Source organism: Hirsutella rhossiliensis, assembly GCF_020360975.1.
Source record: "Hirsutella rhossiliensis strain HR02 chromosome Unknown scaffold00004, whole genome shotgun sequence".
Taxonomy (NCBI): domain Eukaryota; kingdom Fungi; phylum Ascomycota; class Sordariomycetes; order Hypocreales; family Ophiocordycipitaceae; genus Hirsutella; species Hirsutella rhossiliensis.
In genome coordinates, this window is record NW_025408670.1 from 2,850,740 (window position 1) to 2,875,468 (window position 24,729).

A 24,729-nucleotide genomic window follows, 5' to 3' on the forward strand; every position below is an offset into this window, starting at 1 on the left:
ACTCGGACAAGGGGTCTCGGACAAGGGGGGCCTCGGACAAGGAGGGGGAAACAAAAAGACGGTAGGGCTTTTCTTCCCGCTGTGTAAGCCGAAGAGGGGCTTTCTCTCTCTCCCTCTGACGGGCGTTAAATCGAGCATCATCATGGTGAGTAGCCCCCTCGTACTCGGGACTTGCCAACGGCGGCTCGCTTTCCCGTGTCCTGTTCATGTAGGCAGGGACTTGCCGTATCCATCCTGGTGCTTCAAACACGCTCTCCCCTCCTTCAATGTCCGACAACTCGACATAGACTCTGCGCTCCGGTGGAGGGCGCCCCCTATGGCTGCAAAATACTTTTTGACTCAGTGGTCTGAGCCTGACCCGGTAGGCGCTCCGCTGAATATCGCAGCACTCGGTGCCCAAGGTAGCCACGACATGCCGACGAGGTACCTGAACCTAATGGTGTATAAGTGGGCGTGGATGGGGAATAGTATGCACTCACTCCGGTGCCGATATCCATCAAGTCCGCGCCGCGCGGCGGACTTTGGCCCAAACCAGCAGCCTGGACAATGAGACGCTCTCTCTCTGTCCCTCTCTGACGACGGTCGATATACCCTCAAAACAGGCCATGCTCCGTTGGGCCATTGTTACCCCCTTCATCGTAAGACATCAGCCGAGGAACAGGAAAGAAAACGGGCAGAAAACAGCTCGACCAAGCTCGTCCAAGATGCCTCTCGTTTCGTCCCTTTAGGCCCGGGACGGACAGCGGCGGGCCCCCCCTCTCTGCCTTCCCGTAGTCCGTTCCCATCACGGCAAACCGGGCCTCCTCCTCCTGCTCCTCCTCCTCCTGCTCCTCCTCCTCCACCCCCCTCCTCCTCCCCCCCCCTTCTCCTCCACCTCTTATCCTGCCCCCCCCCGCGCCGAGCTCTCCCGCCTGCTCGGACAAAAAGACTTGCACTCATTAGTTCCACACCCCTCCGCCCGGCCGACCCCCCCTCTTTCTCCTCCCCCCACCCTTGTTACGGCTCGGTTTATCGTCCAGCGTCAAGTACCTCCAGCCCGGCCTAGCTTCGCCCGCAACCGGCGGCAAGGAACATTAATAAAGACCCCGAGAGGTCTCACATAATCTTGTCGAGTGGCTCTGTCACTGCTTGCCCTCGACGGACGGCGAAGCTATCTCGCCATTATTAAGCTCCCTTCCTGGTCTTCGAGTCATTCTTGAGCAGACCACGGCCGAGGCTCGGTTTTGATTTTCCTCCCCACCATCTTCTCTCTTGTCCTTGTATAAAACTTGGCCTGGGCTGCTGTGCCTCTGGGGCCCGCTCCTCCGCTTGCGTGCCTTGTACAACCTTCTCACGACACCTCGTCCTGGCTGACGCTCGTGTTTCGACCTCCTTTATTCTCCTCCTCGGCTTCATATCGTCATATTTTATCTCTCCTGTAACAATGGGGACCCATAGTTTACCTTCGCCTCCAGCGGAGGATAGCAAGACAGCCCTATCGAGGAAAGGCACTTCGACCAAGCCTGTCAAGCCCGCCAACCGCATTTCTAAACGTGCAAACTCCACCACCGCTGCCGTACACCACCATGACCACATTGCGCATGGCGTGGCCATGGACGGGCGCCACAAGCGGGTGTGGAAGGCTTGTGAGAGGTGTAGGATGAAGAAGACAAAGGTACGGCCCCGCCGCCTTGGCTCTACATCGTCAAGTTGAGGCAAGCTAACTTGGCACGCAGTGCGACGGTGAGTTTCCGTGTAAGCGGTGTAAAGACGATGGAGTCGTTTGCACGGCTGGGGTTCGGAAAAAGGTTGAATACAAGCAGCTGCCCAAGGGGTAGGTCATCCGTCGGCGTCGGCGTCGTCGACTCTGCGTCATTTGTTTGCTAACGGGTTGCCGTTAAGATACGCCGAGGTGCTGGAAAACACACAGTTCGCCCTCATCGCCACCGTCCATAAACTCTACTCGATGGTCCGCAGCGCACAGCCGTGGGATCTGGGAGAGCCCGAGCTCAACGACCGCGGCCAGCCCGTCATCCACAACATTGCGCAGAAGCTGGGCTGCATCCGCCCCAACAGCGACATCGACCTACCCGTGCACTCTGTCTTCCCCGAGGACGAGGCCGGCATGGCGGAGCTGGCACGTCAGCTGGAGGAGCAGCAGCAGCAGCAGCAGCAGCAGCAGCAGCAACAACAACAACAACAACAACAGCAGCAGCAGCAGCAGCAGCAGCAGCCGCAACTGCTGCCGCACCAGCAGCTGCACGACGAGGACTTCAGGGCCAACAAGTACGGCGAGCGGGCATCGTCGTCATCGGAGCTCGACCCCTCAGACAGCGAGCTCGACTACCGGCCGCTGGCGGCGCACGACTTTGGCGCGGCGGCGGCGGCGTTTGGCGGCGGCATGACGGCGCCCGCCATGTCGCCGCCGAGTTTTGCGCGCTCCGGGGGCGGTGGCGGCGGCCCGCGAGGCAGCACGAGCACGAGCGCCAGCACGGGCAGCACGCGCGGCAGCACCGACTTTGCCTTTAGCCCGACGACGACGGCGCCGCCCGACCTCTTCTCGTCGGCGTCGCAGTCGCCGCACATGCCGGCCGGCGGCTTCACGCCGGCCTGGGTGGTGCCCAAGACGGAGCCGGACCAGCTCACGATGCAGCTCATGCAGCAGTCGGGCCTGTCGAGCATCGACATGCTCAACCAGGCCCTCCTCGAGTCCGACTTCGGCACCATCAAGCCCGACATCTTGTCGTCGCGGCCAAACCCGGACGTCATGATGGGCATGGGCGACCCCATGATTTGCTCCGCCTTTGACGGCGAAGCCATGCGACTCTGAGGCCCAGGGTGGCGGCCCGCCGGCCATCGTATTTTTACCATCGTACCCTTCACTTCTTCCACCTGTGCTTACTTGTCTTCCTCTTACATGGCTTCTATTATTCCCGTTTCCGTCTCGGCCCCCACGAGCATGGCACGTGTTGACGGGGCTGGACGGGGTTGGACGGGCCTGGCCGGAGATAGGGTTCCAGGGGTGTGACCGCGCAATGTTGATGACATGGATGACTTGACTACCATGGGGGGTTACGGTGTTTTTCTTCATCATCACGTTTTCCAGGCGTCCAAAACTAAAATAGGAGCCATCTGGGTGGGATCAGAGAGATATAGAGCGGGGGAGACGGACGGGTGTATCCATCCCCCCCCCCATTTACCTTGCCATTATTACCATTATTACCATTATTACCATTATTACCATTATTACCATTATTACCACTATCACCATTATCACCATTATCACCATTATTACCAGGGCAGGCTTCAGACGAGCGATGCTCCGTCGGGGGCCCAGCCATTTCTTTTTGGCACGCTAGGTATATAGCTGGGTATATAGACGCCGAGCGAACAGCTGATACAAGCGGTATCATCATCATTGGCCACAACGAGCCCCCTCCCCGCCCTGCTGCCGGTGCCCGGTGCTGCTGGTGCTGGTGCTGGTGCTGGTGCTGTGCTGCTGGTGCACCCTTTTCAGCTCACCGCAACTCGGCCATGCACCGACGACGGCTGTGAGGTGCATATGACGGGGCTACGGAGAGTGAGTGAGATGGACGAGCTCGTCGTCGACTCTGCTCCATGGTGGGTAGCACTGCTGGGCCATGGCCTCTGCTCGCCGCCGAGGATTGCATTACAAAGCCACCCACACCCCGGTGAGAGTCTGCGCGGACGTGGTTGCAGCCCACCAAACCCAACGGAGCGGTAGGTGCGTTCTAGTGCGTCAGCCCAACGGCGTGGCCGCTGGGTTCCACTGCCGGGCTGTTTGTAAAGAAGTGACGGGGTGCTTTTGTTCGCGCAATGATTCATCGTGCTTGTCGTGGCCAACCGATGGAGACTCCAGCAAGCAGGGCCGATTATATGCGCTCCTCTCCACCGTCCGTCCATGCAAAGGGAGCTCGACGTCGAGCCCAAGGCCGTGTTCGACGAGATGCTTCCACGTCCGAGGCAGCACAATCCTGTCCGGGAATTACACGGGAGCCTGGCTGGGGCCACGACACGGTCTCCGGATGGGTCAGCAGCCGGAATGACGCCATGCCGAACAGCGAGGCTCGATTGCCGCCTCTCTTGCTTACCAACCACCTGCTCACACCCTACAGAGCGGTGGTGTGTCCAGAAGATGAAGCAAGGGCAGCAGCAAGCGTACGGGAAGGGGGGGCGAGAGGGCAGGGAAGAAGGATGGGGAAAGGGGGTCGACCCAGAGAGAGTAATTAAGGTGAAGGAGGAAAAGCCCACCAAGTTCAGTAAGTGAGTAGACGAGGGCAAAAGAGCAGGGAAAAGTACTGTACACGAAAAAGGAAGCAAGCATGTCAGGCGCCTCCCCCCCGGACTCGGTGGCGGCGCGCACCCACGCGCCGGCGTTCGGGGTTTTGCCAGGCTCCGGGACCGTGGGGCCTCATCCCGGCCTGCGCACGAAGCGGGGACTGTACAGTGCCGTACACACTATCAATACGCAGAGCAAAACGAGGCCCCGAGACAAAGGCCAAGAATCAAGGGCATGTCTCCGTGGTCGAATGATGGATCGTGTGCATGGGGCATGGGTGCAAGAGCAGGGCAACTCCGGACTTGCGGACACGGGCGGGAGTGGGCCGGGCATCGGGCCGAGGGTTCGCGAATACTCTGGAATCAAGGACATGCATCCAGGTTTGAGTCATCGACGGAGGTAGAAAGTTTCCCGCATACTCACCTTGCTTGCCTTGCCCGACCTACGGGATCTACCTTGGTGCGTACATACATATTATATGTATGTGGATGCACGCCGAGAGAGCATGCACAATCATCATCATCCCCCAACTCTGGTAGCGAACCATGGCCTCTCTCTACCCTCCTCCTCCTCCTCCTCCTCATCCTCTTCTCTTTTCTCCCCCTCAGCCGCTCTTGGCAACTCACCCCCCCCCCCCTCTTCCCCTCCGCCTCCCTTCCTCTGCCTGCCGGGCGGATGCACCCGCCGGCCCCAGAAAAGTGACACATCTGCTTCTGGCATGCGATGGTGGCTGCGTGCCACAGATCCCGTCGTCTGTCAGCTGAGGCTGTGCCTACATATGCACGCACAAATGACTGGTCCAACAGATGGGCTTCCAAATCATTAGGCATGTCGGCTTGGCAGAAACGTGGTGCTTCTGCCTGTTCCACATCAGCTGATACAAAAGCCCCGAAGCCTTGGCAGGCTACCCACGGGGCAGGCTGGACAGACTTTTGGACTCATGTGCCCTTTGCTTGGTTCCGAGTCCTTGGGATTGAATTCCCTGGCTGGCCTCTGTATCCTTCATCGTAAACATCGTCTCAGTCGTCTCGTCGCCGCCCCTCATAAAAAAAACAGAAACAAGAAAAGAACAAGGACGGCCACGTATAACCCATCATATAGCAAGACAAGGAGGCGGTTCACCAGCCTCTCAACTTTCCCAACGCCATCCCGATGTGACCCACCACCCAATAAACTCAGTTCTGGATATCCAACACCTGCCTCAGCACGCCCTCGCTGGCCCTCCACCACCGCGCCCGCTGCTCCAGATCATCGGCCACGCCTCCCAGTGCCGCCTCCTTTCTTCTCTGTGCTTCGCGCGCTGCCGCCGCGCTGTGCTGTAGCCTCGACTCGAGCGGCTGTAGCTCTGCCCGTAGCCGGTCTGCCTCCTTGGCCTTTCGGGGCGCCTTAGCCTGCAGGGCTTCCAGTTCCCGCGCGAGCTCTTGCTGTTCGGCCTTGCGTTTGGCGACCAGGTCGAGCGTCTTGGTCAGAGGCAGGTTGAGGTTGGGGTTCAACCCGGATACGTCCTGCGCGGTCCGGAGCGCCGCCACCTGCGTCTCGAGCTCTTCCACCTTGCCGGGCAGCTCCGCTAGCTGCGTCGTCTCCATCCGGACCCTTTCGTACCGCCGGCTCAGCTCCCTCCCCATTTTCTCGAGCTCTGCGGCCATGTCGGCGACCTCGAGCTTGAGCGACTTGAGCTGCGCCTTGGCCTCGCCATTCTCCTTCTCCAGGTCCAGGTTCTCCTGCATCGAGACAATCAAGGGCGGGTCGCCGACGATGGCGCGGATAAACTTTTCCTTGGTCACCTGCTCGACGTAGGAGAAGCGCAGCTTGGCAAAGAGCTCGGCGTAGTGCGCGAGGTCGGCCTCGAGGCCGGCCGGCGTGGGCCCGTCGAGCGATGCGTTGGAGGCATCCGAGGCGCGCTGCCGCGAGTCTTGCGCTGGCGGCGTGTGGCTGGTGATTGGTTCGCTGAGCTTGATGATGGTGAGCTCGTCATCGGCCTGCGCTTGCCGCAGCGTCTCGAGGATGTCCGTTGCGTTGGCTGCCGTCATGTTGCGCGATGATTCGGGGCCGGTGGTGAACGGTGTGTAAAGTGTCGGTATTTGTCCCTGGCACGTCGCCTGTTTACTTTGGGCCTGATACGGTTAGTGGCCAGAGCAACGCTTATCTGCTATCGGACAACTATCTGTACCTTGTACTTCGTCTTGGAGAGGCTGACTAATCTCGAAGAGTGTTTCGTGATGCGCGCTGTTCTCCATGAGCTACAGGCGAATGCCCATTCTCTCCCTGTCCCTGCCTCGGAACAAAATCGGCCTCAGAAAGCGTTCGCGTCGGGCTCAGGCCTTGGCAAGATGAACAACGCTCCTCCAGCGATATCCCGGGATAGCGATGCTCAAGGGGAGCGCCTGTTCACACGGTAGCTACGTTGGGGTGAGTCTGAGGGTCGTCCGGCGCAACGCAACTCGAACTTCCATTCCAACTTGGCTCGGCAGTGCGAGCTCCGAACACCTGCCCGCCAGCTGTCGCCCGGCACACGCCTGAACAAGGCGACCTCTGAACACCCAAACCGCTTTTCGCTCCTCTCTTTTCTTCCCCGCACCACGCATTGCTTCGCGTGCCTGACTCTCGGGCTGGCCATGCCAAACGATGACCTCCTAACCGACGAATACGTCGCTGGACTGCTAGCCGAAGAGGCCAAGGACTGCTCTCTGAAATACTCAACCATGGGCATGGAACCGAGAAGGGAGTATGCTATTCCCCTCCCCACGAGACGACGAGGAACTAGGCTGACCAAGAAGTCTCAGGCCGGCCAATTTGCCGAGGCCCAACACGCGGTTCCTTCGCAACATCATCAAGAACACGGAAACCCACAACAAAGCACGGATTGCAAAGGGAGAAGCCCAGTCAAAGGCCAAGCTCCAAGAGCTGGACAAGGCTGACGAGGCTCGACGACGCAAGACGAATCCAGATGCGAGCGACATCCGAAAGCGTCAGATGGGTGACATCCACGCCATTCTGGGCGGCACGAAGCGAACTGGCGATCAAGGCGGTACCAGACCATCGCACGGCGCGGACAAACGGGAAAGTCAACACCACGACAGGAAGCGTGTCGTTTGGGAGAATGACCTGAAAGGCAGCCGAGATGATGGGCACCGTCGCGGGCGGACCAGCCAAGGCGACGCCAAGCAGAGAGACAACAGCCCAGGCAGGCAAGAGGAGAGGCGTTCGAGACGCGACAAACCTTTTTCGGGACAAGATGACCGCCGTCACCAAGGCAGGTCCCGACGAGGTGGATCCAAGTCGCCCCGTCGCCACAGAAGATCTCGCTCACCTAGAAAGGAGAAGAGGAATTACCGAGAGCGCTCTCGCCGCCGTTCCCCCTCCAAAGACGTGTTCGGGCCCTCTCGGCTGACTGCAGACGCCCACGCAGGCGATGACGACGGCGGCGATTCGGACCCGCTGAATGATCTGATCGGCCCAGCGCCGCCTGCCAGGCACCGTGGACGAGGCACGATTGGCGGGGCCGCAAACCTGGATCGTCGCTTCTCCGAGTTGTATGACCCGCGAACCGATACGCAAGACCACGACATGGACGGAGGTGACTGGGACGACACGGTAGAGGCCTACAGGGATCTCCAGAAGCTGCGACTGAACCAGCCACAGCGAATGAGATCCGCAGGCTTCACCGAGAACCAGATCGAACGTGTCGAGGACAAGCGCGAGAAGACGGACAAGGACGTCGTTTGGTCCAAGGCAGGCGAGAAGCGGGCGTGGGACAGGGGCAAGTTCTTGGACTAGGAGGCGGTTCATCCGCTGGCCTTGGTTTCGGAGGATGATTGACTGGTTGGCCCGCGAACTCGGCAAACGATGCGAGATGAATGAGATTTGCTGCCCCTTGCTTGGACATGAAACGTCCCGGAAGAATGGCTGTCATTTGATGCAAAGGCTGTCACTGTTGTGACGTAGATTAGACGGCTCCACGGAGTTGCGACTAGTTACCAAGGGCTGGTAATGCTCAGTGCACATTACACAGGTTTTCAGCATGAAGCCACTTGGAAGTGAAGCAGGTGCATGTACGGAACGGGATTCGGCAAGCAGACTACGAAATGCCGACTTGCAAATAAAGATCTTGATGGATTAGCCGCCAGCTGCTGATCTGAGAGCCGTCAGCCGCCAGTCTGAGAGCCGCCAAGCGCGTCCTCGACATCGACCTCTTCCGTTTTCTAAGTCTAGGAATCCAAATCACGAGGCCCAAGGGCCGGGCCATCCTCCAACCGGCCAACGAACGAGAAGATGCACATGATGGGGGTGGCGGAGCCACAAAATCCCCAGTCGGGGCCCGAGTTGAGCACCGTGGGCACCGGGACGTTTCACCCGCACGCGCGTCCGTGCAAAGGCAGCTGCTACTACTCCGTAATCATCAAGCAGAACGCATCGCCAGCCAGGAGAGAGGCGTCGACCTACCGCCGGTGGTGGCCGGGCCAGCAAAGACATGGAACAATGCCGCTTGATCCCTTTTCTTGGCAACTCTGGCCGCGCCCTCCCTCACCTACGCTCGGTGCCGCCTGTTTAATTGGCGCGACTCACCAAGACGTTTCTCAAGGGCGGCAAGCTCTCCCTTGGTTGTCGGCTGCTTGACGGCTGCTTGACGACGGCGCGGGGGAGCGTTGAAGGCACCTGGACAGCTGCGAAGGAGCAGCGGTAACCCCAAGGCCAAGGGGATTCTATTTGTAGCCGCTTGAAGTGTCTGACGGGCAACGACACACTCATGGAGTCGACGAGTGTCTGTAGATACCAACCAGTCCACATCACGTTGGCCTGCCCAAAGCATTTGTCTGCATCCAAAATGCTAAAAAGCATGCACGGATACGGAGTAGGTAGAGGAGCAGAAAAGGTAGGTACCTGCGTTAGGGGGCCGACTCGAAAGCTCCGGCCTGCCCGGCCTTCCTTCGAGAACGTCTTGGAGTTAATTGCTCTGTATTCGTACTACAAGGGCGAGGTTAGTGCACAGCTGAGTTTGCAGAGGTCCCCGAGCCCCTAAGTAGGCCTCGGTAGCAGCCAGCAGCCCACTCCCACACCCCAGGAAGGCGCCTGACCCATGCAGCTAGACTACCTGGACGCCTGAGACACTGGCGGAACCAGCGCCAGCGACGACCCGCCGCCTCGCCCTACTTGCAACAAGCCAGGTCACGACGGTACCTGGCCTGTACCTGGCCTGTACCGCCCGCCCCTGCGACCACGCCGCCCGCCGCCGTGTCTCTGGCTCGTACACAGCCGTGCCGAGAAGGCTCCCACTTTCCACCCCGTAAATGCTGCCATCACCACCACCACCTTTCTCTTCCTCCCCGCTCTTCTCTTACCCTCGCCCGCCTCGCCTCTCCTCTCCGACTCCGCCTACGTGCTGCTGCCTCGTCGTGTGTGTATGGTTTTTCTTTGCCGTCCTCTTTGCCATCTTCTCTCACGCCCGGCACCCTGCCTGTCGTCCTGCGTCTAGATACCGGTGGTGTCTGCATTTGTCCCCCGTCTGCGGATGCTGCGAGGTCGTCCTGTGCGACTGGCTTGGCGCCGACGTCGACATCCATCCCCGCCGACACGATGAGGCCGCCGCGCATCGCCATCCTCGCCCTCTTCCTCGCCGCCTCCATCTTCATCCTCGGCCGGGCCTTCACCTCGGCCAGCCGTCCACGTGCCTCGTCCTCGTACACCGCCGAAGCCCGATCCACCAGGTCCGTCTTCGGCTTCATGTACTACAACACGCCCTTTTCGCTCTTCCCGCCAAACGCCGCCATCAGCTTGACCGACGACAACAGCACCTCCTTTGCCGCCCGGCCCGCCGCCTTTGGCCCGAAGCTGGCTGCCCACGGCTTGAGCGGCCAGCTCTGGGTCGGCAGTGGCTTTGCCGAAGACAGCCAGGACGGCGATGGAGAGTTGGGTTGCAGCGACCTTCCCGGCTGGGGGAGCGGCAATACGAGGGCAGCTCTCAGGAATTCATTTCGAGCCGACATTCCCCGAACCGCCGCCTCCCAGCTCAAGTCCGGCCATCCCAAGCGTGCCGGACTGCTACTCGACCCTGACCACAGGGAAGCCATCACCCGACTTCGAACGAGATCCGATGTTGAAGGTGCCCATGACTCGGATGAATTGGGCCATGCCTCCGTCTCGCGGCGTGACACCGCCTCCTCCTCGGCCCACGCCGATATACAGTCCATCCAAGAAGCCGCCGAGATACAGGGCAAGGTGGTGCTCCTCATGCGCGGTGGCTGCGGCTTCTTGGAAAAGGTCATGTGGGCTCAGCGACGAGGAGCCATAGCCGTCATTGTCGGCGACAACCAAAAGGGTGGGCCCCTCATTCAGATGTTTGCGCACGGCGACGAGGTCGACAACGTGACGGTTCCATCCGTATTCACTGCCCGGACTACGGCGCACTTGCTGTCGTCTTTGACCCAGCCGGGGAGCTTTATCGAGGATACGCTCGACGACAGTGGGAACCCCGTGCGCAAGGTACAACAGGGCCCCAAGAGCCGGCAGGACGCCAAGAAGCGAACATTGGTTCCTGGCAGAACAGCAGCCCTTCGTGGCGCCGCACCTCCCAGTTCGGGAGTCAAGCGGGGCCTCAGTGATACGACGGACAAGCCTACACCAAACGCGCTTCGAAAGCGCAGCTGGCTGGCGAGAATGTTTGGCTGGCGTCAGTCGCCTCTCACCAGCGATGACGAGAGCCGACCACCCAGCAGCGGACGCCTTGACTGGCCTTCAACTGGGAGCTCCACTGAGGAGGCGGGCAAGGGCAGTCTGAGCAAATCAACGAAGTCCAAAACATCTAATGATGGCTTCGTCATCGGTGTGCAGGACTGGCGGGACCCAGATCTCGTAGGCAGGTCGCCCAAGAAGAAGGGCACAGCCGCCGCCGCCGCGAAGGCCGACCAAAAGACGCCGCCGAGTAGCAAGAAGCACGAGGGGTCGAGCAAAAGCGCCCCCGAGGCCAACGGCCCCAAGGGCGGGAGCATTACGCCAGGAAGCGGCGAGTACAATCCGAGCAAAGCGACGCCCAAGGATGGCAAAGAGACCGCGACCAAAGCTGACGGCAAGGGCCACGGTCTCATTTCGAAGCTTTTTGGTGATGAAGACGGTGCCGCCGCTGCTGTCGACGGCGCCAGCGAAAAGCATTCCCACGACGCTGAGAGTCAGAGTGTTCCCAACCACAATCACGACTTTGAGACACACGAGGGGCTATGGGTCACCATAACCCCTACGAGCAGCGCAAGCCCCTTCTTCGATACCCTGCTCGTGCTCGTCATCAGCCCACTAGTCACCTTGACCGTTGTGTACGCGCTCTTGATTGTTCGTGCCAGGATCCGGAGACGGAGATGGCGAGCGCCCAAGTCGGTCGTCGACCGTCTCCCTGTTCGGACGTATCACACGGTAGCACCGTCGCCCAGCTTGTCCCCGAGACTCCCATCCCCCTCCAGCGCAAGCCCCACGACGCCTTTGCTTCAGCACAGCCCCGCAAGACCGCGGCCGCGCTCGAGAACGACGACTGGGGTCTTGCAGAGCGAGAACTTCCTGGTCCCGAGCGCCGCCGTGCCGACGCCTCAGGCCCCTGTGCGAAACGGCGCTCGAGCCGAGCACGAAAAGGGCTCCGCGGGCTTCTCTGCCGAGTGGAGGAAGTACATGGGCAGACAGGTAGAGTGCGTCGTGTGCCTGGAGGAGTACGTCGATGGCGTGAGCAGGGTAATGAGCTTGCCCTGTGGCCACGAATTTCACGCCGACTGCATGTGAGTTTGCACGACGGCGTCTGCGCCACCCCTTTTGCATATTGCCGAGCTGACCATGTCGCAAGAACTCCCTGGTTAACTACTCGCCGCCGAACATGTCCCATTTGCAAGGGAGACGTGGTCCGATCCCTGGCTCGCAGCGGCCGCGACAGCTCACGGTACGAGCCGTATCACGACGGGCCTGACGATGATGTCGAAGCCGAGGCTTCGAACTCTCGTCCGATTGAGGGGTCCTCGGATCCCGAGCGAGGCATCCTATCCCCGAGAGGTCGTGGCACGCCTCAGTCAGGACGGCAGGAGGGGTGGCTTGGGCTGCTATCGAATAGTTTCGGCTCCAGAACCAGGCATCGGTCTCAAACCCCCCCGGCAGAGGATCGCAACCGATGACGATGGCATGGCCGACACATCGAGGCCGGTCAGCGCGACCCCCCTAAACAACGACGGCATGCACATATTCTGAAAAGAGCGCGCGCGCGGAAAGCCGGATTAAAGAGTATGGTCACGGTATTGGCGTAATTGGCATTTTGCAGGCACCGGTTGTCTCTGTGGGCTTTTTTGTCCCTCCCTGTTTTCTTCCCTTGTTATCTTTTACTTTTTGGTCTTGTTGAGCAGGCACGCATTGGCACGGGACTTGGGATCATGGAACGCTGAGAAGAGCCTCCTGTTTGTCGGAAAGGGGTCTCTCTTTGCTTTTTTTCCCCTTTGGCTTATTGTTCGCGCCCTTGCGTGACTCGGCGTGTGCGTTACCAGGTAGTCAGGTGACTATGCGGCTGGGGGGGTGGGGACGGGCATCCGATATTACTCTCTTCCCTGACCCCCCTCTCCTTGATAATGACGCCTTGACCGGTGGATCACGAATTACATACAATGGTACAAACATGAGCTCTCGTAAAATTGGTATCGCAATGCTTCTGTCCCGTGGTGAATTTCAGCTGGGGGGTTCCGCGAGGGGTTGGTTGATCAACGGGTAGCCGCCACATGGAGTTGGGGATGATATCCAGAACTCGAGTCTTGAGGCCGGAGACAGGACGCTCTTTCTGGTTCTTCAACCCATGTCGCTTAGATGTAGCCCTTGAGAATGGCGGCTTCGGCGTTGAGTATGGATGACCCGGCCGCACCGATGACAGCTAGACGGGGATAGGTAATCAGCCGAGACGCGCGCCGCTGGCGACAACGGGGACGCGAGACTCACTGTTGTGGCTCAGGGCCGTAAACTTGATGTCAAAGACGGCGCTCTCGTCCTCGCGCAGGCGGCCCACGCTGACGGCGTAGCCGTTGCCGAGGTCGCGGTCCAGGCGGGGCTGGGGCCGGTCGTCCTCGTCAAAGACGACAATGGGCGGGCTGGGCGCCGAGGGGCAGCCCAGGGTCTGAGCCTCGGCCGTGTAGCTGCGCAGGGCGTCCTTGCACTGCTGCGCCGTCGGGGCCGGGCGGCGCTCGAAGCTGAGGCTGACGCAGGCCGTGTGGCCGTCCATGACGGGGACGCGGTTGCACGTGGCCGAGACGCGGAGGCCGTCCTGCTCGACAAAGGCCTGCGCCGAGTCGTCGATGCGGCCAAGGATCTTGCGCGCCTCCGTCTCGAGCTTGTCCTCCTCACCCTTGATGTAGGGCACCACGTTGTCGATGACGTCCATGGACGAGACGCCCGGGTAGCCGGCGCCCGAGACGGCCTGCATGGTGACGATGCTGACGGTGGCAATGGGGCCAAAGGCGGCCTGCAGGGCGGCAAAGGGGATGACGAGGCCGATGACGGCGCAGTTTGAGTTGCAGACGAGGAAGCCGCGGGCGAGGCCGTTGACGGAGCGCTGGTGCGGGATGAGGTCGAGGTGGGCGAGGTTGACGGTGGGGACGACGAGGGGGACGAGGGGGTCGCGGCGGTGGTTCTTTGCGTTGGAGAAGACGGGGATTTCGGCCCTGAGGAACTCCTGCTCTGTTTTCATGAGCGGGCGAGAGCGCTCGTCAGTCATTGATATTCTTCCTCGTCCAGCAGCTTCGCGACGCCAGGCGACCGACCAATATCACCGGCCACGTCGGAGTCGAGGCCGCTAAAGACGACGTCGCAGTCGCTGAACTCGGAGGCCCGGCACTCCCTCACCACCATGTCGGCGACGGCGCCCATGGGCCGAGCCTGTTTCCACCGCACGGCGTCCTTGTACGTCTTGCCGGCGGAGCGCGCCGAGGCGCCAATGGCGTGGAGCTCGAGCAGGGGGTGCTGGGCGAGGAGGAGAACGAAGCGCTGGCCGACGGAGCCGGTGCAGCCGAGGACACCTGTTGTTGTTTTTTTGTTCTCGGGTCAGCCTTTTCTGTCGCGGCCTTCCTCTCTTGGGAGTGTCGCTGCGGACCGGGCAGTGGTGGGCATCCAACCACGAGCAATTCGGCAACGTACCGCACTTCTTGGTGGGCATCTGGGCAGCCATGGTGCCGGACTCGTGTGCGGACAGCAAGTCGAGCCCGCAGTGAGGTGGATTGAAGCAAGGTCGAGACGGCGAGGCGCAGAGGGCAGCGAGGGGCGCGGATAAAAAGTGAAGTCAAGGAATGCTCAGCGTGCAACCCCGCCACGACTTCGGAGCAGAGTCGGAGGGCCTGCCCCGCCATTCCAGCGATTAAAGCGGGTCCAGCCACGGAGTATGCTTATCAGTGACTGCTCAAAACGCCACCCCCTCAGCCTTTCCCTTATCGTGAGGAGTAGAGCTGTTTGCACTCACGCCCCATTTTTTAAGATACGTACCAACGCTAGCCCGTACCGCGCATTCGTACCGCGCGCGCCTGGCAAGTATTATTATTTAATTAGCCGTACCGCCCAAATGCCCGCGCGCGCCCGCATACACCTACCTACCTACAACCTCGCCCACACACACACCAATTTTGAAGCCATCACCAGCGCCGCGATGGACCCCCTTCTCCCTCTCCGTGATGCCACTGCGCCTCAGAGCGACTCAAAAGAAGCCCACGATCACGAAGAGCCCCCTCAAACCGCGATTCCGCCTCTGCCGCCGTCCCCAGGCTTTAAAACCTACAATGAAGCGTACAATTTCATCCAGGGCTTCCTTCGCGATAATGGAGCTGCTGTTATCAGGCGGTCAAGTTCCCGCAAGCGGGATATCGATGGGACCTCCCTTGCAACCCGAATTATCTTTATTTGTGATCGTGGCCCGCAGCGAGCTTCCACAAGCACCGGGCTTCGCAAAACGTCCACCCAAAAGCTCGACTGCCCTTTCCGCCTTCTCGTGACAGCCTCATGCAACGAAGGTATATGGAAGTGGGATTTTCGTGCCACTGAGGATCACCACAACCACGGGCCCTCGCTTGATCCCTCGGCACACAATATCCATCGCCGACGGACCTCCATACAGCAAGCTCTCGAGCGGAACCTCTCGAAACACAAAGCACTACCGGCTCGAGAGATATCAAGCATCCTACGTGACGCCGATCCTTCTGCAGCTTTCTTCCGCATTCGAGACGTCTATAATGATCGCCAAAAGCTTCGTTTTGAAGCTCTTGGAGGAGAGACGGCAACACAAGCGTTTGAAGGCACCTCTCGCAAGATGAGATCCGGCCCAAGGTCTCTCGCGGCATCACAACAAAGATCGTCGGGCAAAGGAAATACAAGGGGAAGGGTTTCAAAAGGAGGGCGCGCCAGGGGTGGCGCGCCTACAGCTTCGTCAAGGCGGCTGCCTTCGTCAGGCGTCGAGGCGCCCACACAGTCACAGGGGCCAGAGGAGCCGGATCAATTGACGGGCCGGGATGTTGCAACTTCGGGCTGAAGGCTCGGAAATGCGTTGTTTGAGCGAATTGAGAGGCATGCGTTATATGGCCAACAGTGCGTATGTGTGGTGTGTATGTGTGTGCGGGCGGGCGCAGGCGCGGCGCGGGCATTCGGCTACTTGCCAGGCGCGCGCGGTACGAATGTGCGGTACGGACTAGCGTTGATACGTGTTTTGAAAATAGGCCGTATGTGCAAGTAGATATGTGCGTGAGTACAAGTAGTACTTTCTACTCATCGTGAGAAGCTCAACCGGTAGAATACAAGGCTTCCAAACGCCCTCATTACGACCTCCATGCAACTAATTGGAATGCTACATCAAGTCTCATCATAGTAAAACAGCCCGGACTCGGTTATCCGAAACCACGAACATAGCCCGGCCAGCACATAAACAGTGCACCCTTGGTAGATGCTTGTCCCCGGAAAAACACGCCAACGCCTCAATGCATCCATGCACAGTCCGTGATCATAAAGTAGCCAACATTGAGGGAACGAATCCCAGAAAACACCGAGGGAGATGACATGACGCACCGGCCGCTTGACGAAAGTCTCACGGTTCTCGGGCACCACCGATGCGGAGTCCATCAGCGTAAAGCCGGAATTGGACAAATATGGTTGCGTCCTCGACCATGGTCCCCAGCGAGCCCAGGAGCCATGGAAAGGCCTTGAGGAGGTACTGCTTGTCTTGGCAATAGGCCATGAGGCTCACCCCATACGTCAAGTTCCCCGTCAGGGACAGCATAAAGAAGAGCAGCGACAAGCCTAGAGTCATGTCAGACCCAAATTCAGCGTTTCGCATGTTTCATGCCTGGGACGCGTACCTTCACAAGACTTTTCTCTGTAGTTCTTGACAATCTGCGGTATCCGGGCACTGCATCACCATATAAGCCCGCTGCGACGAGATTCATGACATGGTGCAGGAACCTACCAGAGATAAAAAGCAGCGCTGGCATACCCGAGTGCAAGGCCTGCTACCGCAGACGGCGACTGCGGGTCACCTGGAGATTCGGGAACGCTTGGCGCGTCGCTGTCCCAGGCCCCGGCCATGTAGGAGATGAACCAGCCGGCGACGCCAATGGCATAGACGGCCAACAGGCTGAGAGCGTTGTATGCGCACGATCCACTCTTATAGGACGTCTCCTCGTCGTCTGAGATTGTTTTGCGACTGGGCCGTGCCGGTGAAGCTTCGCGCCCGGCAGACTGTCGCGAAGAGTCGGCCGAAGCGGACGAGGAGCTTCGTCGCCCAGCGAGAAGCGGCGAGTTCTCCGATGTCGTTCCGGTGGTGTCGGTGCCTTCCTCCCTGGCGAGCCGGCGCGCATTGATGGTGTTGTAGTAGAGGCACTGGCTGATGAGGGTAACGTCCAAGATGCAAAAGTATACCGCCAGGGCGACGGCACTCGGGGCCAGGTTGGTGAGTATGGCGCCTGGGCCGTGTCAGCATGCGTGAGAAAAGGCCATTTTCCGGCACACGAAAACAAGCGGATGCCCTGGAGCAAACAGAAGGACGTACCCGACAAGTTGGACACATCGCCCAAGGACCACACGACCAAAAAGGTCAGGCTGAGGCCGTCGGCGCTTTTGGCCTTGTAGTTGGCCCAGAGCTGCGGAAGCTGCGCGGCATGTCAGCGACGAGGGGCAACTGGAACAGCAGCACATCTCGAGTCGGGGTTGTCATACCAAAAGACATATCCAGGCCGTCAGGCTGATGCTGCCAAAGATGCCCGACAGAGTCTGGCCCACGGGCACTTGGCGCGCCGCGACGTCCAGGGCTGCGGCAACGAGAGAGGCCATGGTGAGGATACGGCTGGCGGACGACGAAGCGCAGCCGAGCGGAGATGGGAGGGGCGGGGGGAGCAGGAGGAGGAGGAGGAGCAGGAGGAGGAGGAGGAGGAGGAGCAGGGTGAAACAGCGAGCTTGAGCCACTCTGGGACGAAGACGAAGAAGAAATGATAGGGAGGCAGGGCGGCAAAAAGGATTGAAAGTCTTATCGCGGCATGGCGCCATTGGCCGATTGCTGGTCCGGCGGTCGGGGGACGCATGACGCTTCCAGGGCACATGGGTGGCACCCTTTAATCGAGCTAGCGTAGCACTGGTTGCACTGCAGCAGAGGCAAACGGCGGAACGTGCGCCAAGCGGCTGCTGTGTACCCAGTACTTGCCAAGATCGACATAGGTGCGGGGAAGAGTGGGTATTCCGTACTTTACTGGTGGAGCAAGGCGGTCAGACATGCAGCAAGTTCTCGCAAGCCACCAATGATGAGGTAGAGGTACTTGTGCTGGACTGCTGAGTCGAGTTACAGTCTTACAGATAACCTCGCAGGCCGCCAAGCCCCACAATAGCCCTGGAGAACGCCGCAGTTTCGCAATCGGGCAGGACATGGTTGGCGAGCGGCGCTTTTCGCGGGCTCGGCCGCAGACGCAGCAGCGTTGTTCTTGCTCCAGGGACTGTTTCCCATTAACTCTCGCCGATTCAGTCCCCGATCGTCGTCGGCTCTAGGGTAAACACCCGTGGCAGCCACGCTCGAATCAAGTCAGGGTCACCTACGACGGTGCCATGATCGCCAGTTCGACCACGGGCGTCTTGTCATTACCCACTCAAATTGGCTGCATTCGTGCAATAAGAATCGTGAAGCCCTCAATAGCCTCAGCTTCAAGCCATCTGCCAACGCCATGCACAGCCGACCCGGGGTAACCTCCTGTCAGTTGAGCTTCTCACATCATCCACCACTGGCTGGATCCAAGCAGAGAGACCTACATCGAGTGCTGGAAATAGCCACTGGCTGCCAAACTCAGGTGCTTTCGAGAGCAACAAGACAAATCAACCCTTGCACCGTGATGCGACTGGGAAAGACGTCATTTGATCCCAAGATAGGGATTTTAAGCCCAGTCGGGAGAGAAAAGCAAGAGATGGAAAGAAGGCTAATTTTCCGTTTGTTCTTGAACTTGCTGGAGGAAAAAAGCGTTGAGTGGGATGAGCTTGATAGTAGTTACCACGACGGTGGCAGGGTTCCAGCAGTCAAAGCGCCGTGTTGAACGTCAACCGACTCAACCCCAAGAATTCCACGCACTTCAGCGCACGGAACATGGTTGTCTCAGCCCAACAAGGAAGTAATTACGTGAGATACCAGTCCGGACGTTGGACGGCAAAGGATACACCCACCGTACTCGCCTGGCGCACGGCCGGCCCCGAGTCAGCCTTTGGACCTCGAGCCTTGCCTAACACCACCTGGCCATGTCTGAGCAGAGGTTCGGGCAGGATCCATTGCAAGCCGCCACAGCGTTTCACCACTCTCTGCCACGGACTCCCGCTCGCGCACAGGCGCTACGCGACTGGGGTTGATAAACGCTGTAGTGGGCTTGAACTTTCTTTCATGTGAATGACTATGTTCTCGAAGCTTTCCGCAGAACCCCAGCTTCTCTCCTTGACTAATGCATTTTTGATAGCGAGCCAGCCCCAACACTAGTAGGTGGACCTCGTTTTGACGGAACTCAAAAGATTGGCGTCCATGACATCTAGTGGCCATCCTGACCTGTTGGAATAAGTATCACCTTGCTAGGGCGCGCATAGTAACCCGTCAAGTTCGAAATGTGTACCAGCAAGACGGGCTATGGGCTATTTTGCAACCATTGTAGCTGTCCAAGATTCGACACATTGCGGTCAGGAGCGTAACTTAGCCTATTACTCTATTACGTGGCAATTTATAGACCCTTTTATGCCCAAGTCCTTGTGTAAATCAGTGCAGGCCTTGGTCGCTGATAGGATATAATGCATGCATAGCGGATCGCTGCACAACATGTACATGTACAAAGTGCCCTGCAGATCGATGGATCACCAGCTTCGCTCCCTCATCTCAGATGGTAGCCGCCGGCATCCAACCAATCAACCAGCAACCTCTGGTCAGCCGGACAGCCATCGAGCCATCCCAGCCGCCTCACAGCCGACCACAGGAGGGGGGCACGCGGACTATATGGGTCACGCCCGCCGGCTCTGCTGATGCCTTGACACTGCACGACAATCGCGCATTGCTCTTTCTCGCCGCTCCCACAGTCTAGCCCGCAAACATGAAGATCTCGCCAAGCGCCGCGGCCTTGGCCCTCGTCTTTGCACCCGTCGCTGTCGCCTGGGGAAGTACGTAGCGTGCGTCGTGATACGACGGGCGGCCAGCTGATGGCGGAATCCCCCAGGCTTTGGCCACATCGCGACGGCATATCTCGCGAGCCAGTTCGTGGCCGAATCGACCGAACATCACTTCAAGGACCTTTTGCGAAACGACGACAGCGACTACTTGGCCGGCGTTGCCTCGTGGGCCGATTCCATCCGATACACGAGATGGGGCCGATTCACCCGCACCTTTCACTTCATCGACGCCCATGACGACCCGCCCACCTCTTGCAACGTCGACTTCAAGCGCGATTGCAAGGAAACTGGCTGCGTTATCAGCGCCCTCGCCAACTACACGGACCAGTCGCTCGACGACTCGCTGCCCGCCTGGCGACGCGCCCAGGCGGCCAAGTTTGTCATTCACTTTGTCGGCGACCTGCACCAGCCGCTGCACAACGAGGATGTTGCCAAGGGCGGCAATGGCATCTACGTGCTTTGGGACGGTAGGGAGTTCAACTTACACCACGTGTGGGACACCTCCATTGCAGAGAAGTGGATTGGCGGCCTGCGAGACGGGCCGTACCCAGAGGCCGAACGATGGGCAAATCAGCTGGCTGTCGAAATCACCGAGGGCAAGTTTGCCGACGAAAAGGACACATGGCTGAAGGATGTTGATCTCGGCAACCCCATCAAGACGGCCATGGCATGGTCAAGAGAAACCAACGCCTTCGTTTGCTCCCATGGTAAGCCAGCCCCGCGTCCCGTCACCGCCACCTGGCGCCTAGCTCACTCTCTCACCTCGCCGAGTTAGTCTTCCCCGAGGGTGTCGACGCAATTGAAGGCCAGGAGCTGGCAGACGAGTACTTTGACAGGGCCGGCCCGGTCGTTGAGCGGCAGGTCGCCCGTGCCGGGTACCGAATGGCCGCGTGGCTGGATCAAATTGCTGCCGAGTATCAGGTACGGAGAGCAGGAGAGCAGATGACCGAGGAACTGTAGATCCGATGACATGGCCTGGACCTGCACCACAGCCGGCTCTCACAACCGTGCGCGTCACTCCGGATGGCCAGGCCGCGGAAGCCGTGACGTACTGGAAGGCTTGCGGCCCCGCCTGGCCGATGCTTACACTGCTTGATGGACAGCCATATCAACGGGCGGATGTCTAGATGCCGTGCCGGGTCCCGCTGCTCGCCCGAAGAAAAGTGGACAGAAACGGCAGGCAAAAGGGAACAAGGTCTAGTGACGTGGCCCGAGGCCCTGCCGTCAAAGTCCGCGCAGCAGGTGGCCTTGATCCGGCAGCGAAGGGGTCTCACAGACGGTTAAGGTTAAAGGTCAAGACAAAGATGGGATGGGGCGAAACGGTCAACATAGACTTCGGCGAGCAGACCCGGTGCGCAATGCAAGTCAATTGGACCCGAGTAATGTTTTTCCTTCGGCACCACGACGGACGATGACGACGAAGAGGCGGAACGTCGAGCCTCCGAGAATAAGGTTGAATCAGATCAACTGAATAAGGATAGCGAATGGAAGCTCGTCTTTAACAACCAGTCCACGCTCCCGGGGTGCCGCCTGCGTTGCCATCCCATGTCCAAGACTGGGCAGTACGTGCGACCCGGAGTAGCGATGGCATGGCTACCCCTTCCCTAGAGCTTCCCAGGCTGGCCTGGGGTGATGCGAAGGACGAACCACTGCACCCAGGCTGGAGACTGATGCTAGGCGGCGGCAACGGAGCCATCCGGCGCGACCCAAGTCATGTATTGCCACGAGCATGTTTTCCGGGCTGTTTTCCGGGCTGTTTCCCGATGCCTCCTTGCCGAGCCACGCAGTCGTATGGACGGACGACATGGCAAGGAGTGATGCATTCAACCATACTTGAGGCTGCTTGCCATAGCGTCTTGTTCTTCTTCTGGGCGGTAATTCAGTGTGAGGCCTCGCACGGCCGGCTCAGCACAGACATGGCGGAGAGCAGCTTCGAGAAAGCCGCAAAGCCCGTCTGTGCAGACCTGCTGGCTGGACGGCGGGCGGCGCATTGCCTTGGCCGCTGATTCCAGTCTCTTCAAACACTGGATGGTCTTGTCGCGACGACACAGGCTGCTTCATGGCGAAACGCGAACTGCCTTACCATACCATCGCGCAGGACCTCATTGGCCCGTTGCCCCCCCTCCTCGTGGAGGCCCTCTGACAACTTGAGACAAGCAACGCTCTGTTCATGAGTTGACGTTGCTCTTTTGGGCCGACACCCGCCTTGACCGTGACAAACTCGACCCCCCCCTTCCCTGTCAATCCTCCACCCTCCGCCAATTGGTGCCGTCTCATGTGCCAGGACTTGTCCTCTCCTCTACACATGATGCCTCATCGGTTACAACGGCTGAACTCTCTCGCACCGCTTTGTCCTGCCACTCTCCCGGTTTGAGACTTGGCCTTTCAGCTTCCTGCCCTGTACTTGCCCGGCTAGGCATCGGGTTTGATCGCCCTGGACCACGTCGTCCCTGTCCCCGGCCTTTCCATTGTGGCTGCCCCGTGGTACATTTTCCTGCCCTTGAGGGCCTGATTCACTGCCGTCTGGTTATACACGCTGGTCTTCAGACCAAAAAGCCTCGTTTCTCTTAAGGACTACTTGGTGCCCACATCCCCCCACTGCCTCCTTCTCCCTGCTCCGCCTCTTAATCCTTCTCGTGTTATCTTGTTCTCTCTCCCCCTCTCTTCGTTTTCACAACCTCTTCCTGTTTTCCTGTAATCCACCCCGTCATACTCCTTCCTCCTACATTGTCGGCCACGCTGGAAGTGCGCTCAGCTCCATTCGTTCCCTTGATCATCAGTGCTGAGTCTCGTGGGCAATCCACCATCTGACTGTCAGCTGCTTTCCCGCAACCTGTCTCCCTGGCTGGAGTCGTGCTCTATTTCTCTCTTTTCGTTCTAGACCATCCATAATTCTTTCTATCCAAAATGCATATCGGATCTCTTCTCATAGCCCTCGTGGGCATGACCGTCGTCACCGAAGCCGCCGTCATGGACCGTGGATCCCCGGAATCAAACAGCTTGGACCGAAGACAACAGGGAGTTAGACAAGGCGGCGCCGGCCGAGCTGCAAACCAAGGCGTAGACAACAACATCAACAAGAACGGCGGTGGCATCAACAAGAACGGCGGTGGCATCAACAAGAACGGCGGTGGCAACAACAAGAACGGCGGTGGCAACAACAAGAACGGCGGTGGCAACAACAAGAACGGCGGTGGCGACAACAATGTGCTCAACTCCCTCGAGCTGAGTCAGAACGTCCTCAACAAAGGATCCCAGATCACGGGTCAAGAGGGGGGTGATGGCGATCCGGGACAATCCCCTTCGGTTCCGTAAGGAAATCCGCTCCGACTCAAAGCATAGCCCATGATCTGACAAGAAAAAACAGGAGCAACAACAACAACATCAACTTTTGCGAAGGCAAGACAATCACGGATGGTTTGCAGATCAAGAAGGGTTCTTGCAACCCTGGTAAGTGACGGCCATGATCTCACTCCCTAATGCTCGTCTGACTGGTTACAGGTATGGGCAATATGCCGACTGAGGACGGAATGGTGGCCACCGCCATTACGAGTCCCAAGCTATGCGAAAACCTGCCTGCCAACAAGCCAATCACCCTCACTGCCGTCTTGTCCAACATACAACTGGGCGCATTCACGAACCCCGACAACACATACTACGCCGCTAATCAGGACCTGCTCAAAAACAAAGTCATTGGCCATACGCACTTTGTCGTTCAAACCGTGGGAAATAATTTTGTTAGCAAAATTCCGCCCCCGGCCAAGACGTTTGCCTTCTTCAAGGGTGTCAATGATGCCGGCCAGCAGAACCAAAAAGGCGACTCCACGGTCACGGAAAATATTGCCCAAGGGCTCAAAGCCGGCTGCTACAGATTCTGCACCATGGCGGGAGCTGCCAATCACCAGCCCGTCCTTATGCCCATCGCCCAGCGTGGTCCCCAAGACTCGTGCACCTTCTTCAGCGTCGGCAACCAGAACTGCGGTTGTGTTCTTAACAACGGTAACAACAATAACAACAATAACAACAATAACAACAATAACAACAATAACAACAACAACAACAATCAAGGCCAGAAAGCTCAGCAGGCTCAGCAGGCTCAGCAGCAGCCAAAACAGGCTCAGCAGAAGCAGAACAAGGGGAAGAATGGCAAGAAGCCGCAGGGTCAGGCAGGAGGCAGGAGGTTTAGGTAATGTCAAAAGGTGACGAGAGAGGTGTTAGTCCTAGTGGCGGCGGTGTTCCCCTCCAAGCTTGAGTCGTCATGAACAGCGTCGGCGTCGGAGCAACCCTTTGTTTTTCCTCTCCTTTTTCGGGTGGCCTCGGCGTCGACGCTCTGACGGGAACGGCCGGAGGTGGTCCTCGTCGACCGAGTCCGTGCCCCCCCTCTAGGCGCGCATCGTGTTGCGCACGCCATTGATTCCGGAGCCACGGGATGGCTCCGGCGTCACCCATTGCTCGTGGCCAGCTAGAATTTGGCACGTGCATATCGGGAAGCTCTCCAGTGACGCAATAGAGCCGTTCAGGTTTTGAAATATATGAAGTATATGCGCTTTACCCGGCTGTTTTTGTAAATGTGACGGGGCACTTTTCTTCTAATCTACGCGGTTTGTGATGTACGACGGCGATGCAGAGCTGACTGTGTCGTACGAATAGCTGTCAAGATTCCCCTGGACATGGACAGATATCCCGTATGGCGAATTGGGTATTGACTGTAAGCTCGGCCAACTCCCCTCTCGCTCTGCTCCTCCAAGATGTCGGACGAGTTGTCTTATCGTACGTCCATCCGATGAACGTCGCATTGC

General features: G+C 59.0%; 9 protein-coding genes across 9 annotated transcripts; 6 read left to right on the forward strand and 3 right to left on the reverse strand.

Annotated features, from left to right (window-relative positions):
• Positions 1-1,639: 1,639 nt before the first annotated feature.
• HRG_04535 (C6 transcription factor) lies at positions 1,640-2,809 on the forward strand (the record flags this gene model as incomplete). Its single annotated transcript, XM_044863006.1, has 3 exons — positions 1,640-1,654; positions 1,716-1,813; positions 1,882-2,809. 3 exons carry the CDS (start codon positions 1,640-1,642, stop codon positions 2,807-2,809), a joined length of 1,041 nt encoding a protein of 346 aa, XP_044721620.1.
• A 2,645-nt stretch (positions 2,810-5,454) lies between these two features.
• On the reverse strand, positions 5,455-6,309 carry HRG_04536 (putative 60s ribosomal protein l37 protein; the record flags this gene model as incomplete). Its single annotated transcript, XM_044863007.1, has 1 exon — positions 5,455-6,309. The coding sequence occupies one exon, from the start codon at positions 6,307-6,309 to the stop codon at positions 5,455-5,457; it is 855 nt and encodes a 284-aa protein (XP_044721621.1).
• A 585-nt stretch (positions 6,310-6,894) lies between these two features.
• Positions 6,895-8,056, forward strand: HRG_04537 (pre-mRNA-splicing factor 38B; the record flags this gene model as incomplete). Its single annotated transcript, XM_044863008.1, has 3 exons — positions 6,895-7,004; positions 7,057-7,307; positions 7,689-8,056. 3 exons carry the CDS (start codon positions 6,895-6,897, stop codon positions 8,054-8,056), a joined length of 729 nt encoding a protein of 242 aa, XP_044721622.1.
• A 1,797-nt stretch (positions 8,057-9,853) lies between these two features.
• On the forward strand, positions 9,854-12,420 carry HRG_04538 (ring finger domain-containing protein; the record flags this gene model as incomplete). Its single annotated transcript, XM_044863009.1, has 2 exons — positions 9,854-12,033; positions 12,099-12,420. 2 exons carry the CDS (start codon positions 9,854-9,856, stop codon positions 12,418-12,420), a joined length of 2,502 nt encoding a protein of 833 aa, XP_044721623.1.
• A 672-nt stretch (positions 12,421-13,092) lies between these two features.
• HRG_04539 (semialdehyde dehydrogenase domain-containing protein) lies at positions 13,093-14,447 on the reverse strand (the record flags this gene model as incomplete). The annotated part of the gene is made up of 4 exons (XM_044863010.1): positions 13,093-13,160; positions 13,226-13,960; positions 14,044-14,298; positions 14,417-14,447. 4 exons carry the CDS (start codon positions 14,445-14,447, stop codon positions 13,093-13,095), a joined length of 1,089 nt encoding a protein of 362 aa, XP_044721624.1.
• A 471-nt stretch (positions 14,448-14,918) lies between these two features.
• HRG_04540 (transposase) lies at positions 14,919-15,794 on the forward strand (the record flags this gene model as incomplete). Its single annotated transcript, XM_044863011.1, has 1 exon — positions 14,919-15,794. The coding sequence occupies one exon, from the start codon at positions 14,919-14,921 to the stop codon at positions 15,792-15,794; it is 876 nt and encodes a 291-aa protein (XP_044721625.1).
• A 549-nt stretch (positions 15,795-16,343) lies between these two features.
• Positions 16,344-17,584, reverse strand: HRG_04541 (PQ loop repeat domain-containing protein; the record flags this gene model as incomplete). Its single annotated transcript, XM_044863012.1, has 6 exons — positions 16,344-16,555; positions 16,615-16,664; positions 16,722-16,958; positions 17,022-17,217; positions 17,304-17,403; positions 17,471-17,584. 6 exons carry the CDS (start codon positions 17,582-17,584, stop codon positions 16,344-16,346), a joined length of 909 nt encoding a protein of 302 aa, XP_044721626.1.
• A 2,270-nt stretch (positions 17,585-19,854) lies between these two features.
• HRG_04542 (s1/P1 nuclease domain-containing protein) lies at positions 19,855-20,890 on the forward strand (the record flags this gene model as incomplete). Its single annotated transcript, XM_044863013.1, has 3 exons — positions 19,855-19,921; positions 19,978-20,637; positions 20,706-20,890. The coding sequence occupies 3 exons, from the start codon at positions 19,855-19,857 to the stop codon at positions 20,888-20,890; spliced, it is 912 nt and encodes a 303-aa protein (XP_044721627.1).
• A 1,947-nt stretch (positions 20,891-22,837) lies between these two features.
• HRG_04543 (putative ribosomal protein s17 protein) lies at positions 22,838-24,120 on the forward strand (the record flags this gene model as incomplete). Its single annotated transcript, XM_044863014.1, has 4 exons — positions 22,838-23,241; positions 23,298-23,380; positions 23,432-23,929; positions 23,999-24,120. 4 exons carry the CDS (start codon positions 22,838-22,840, stop codon positions 24,118-24,120), a joined length of 1,107 nt encoding a protein of 368 aa, XP_044721628.1.
• Between the last annotated feature and the right edge of the window lie 609 nt (positions 24,121-24,729).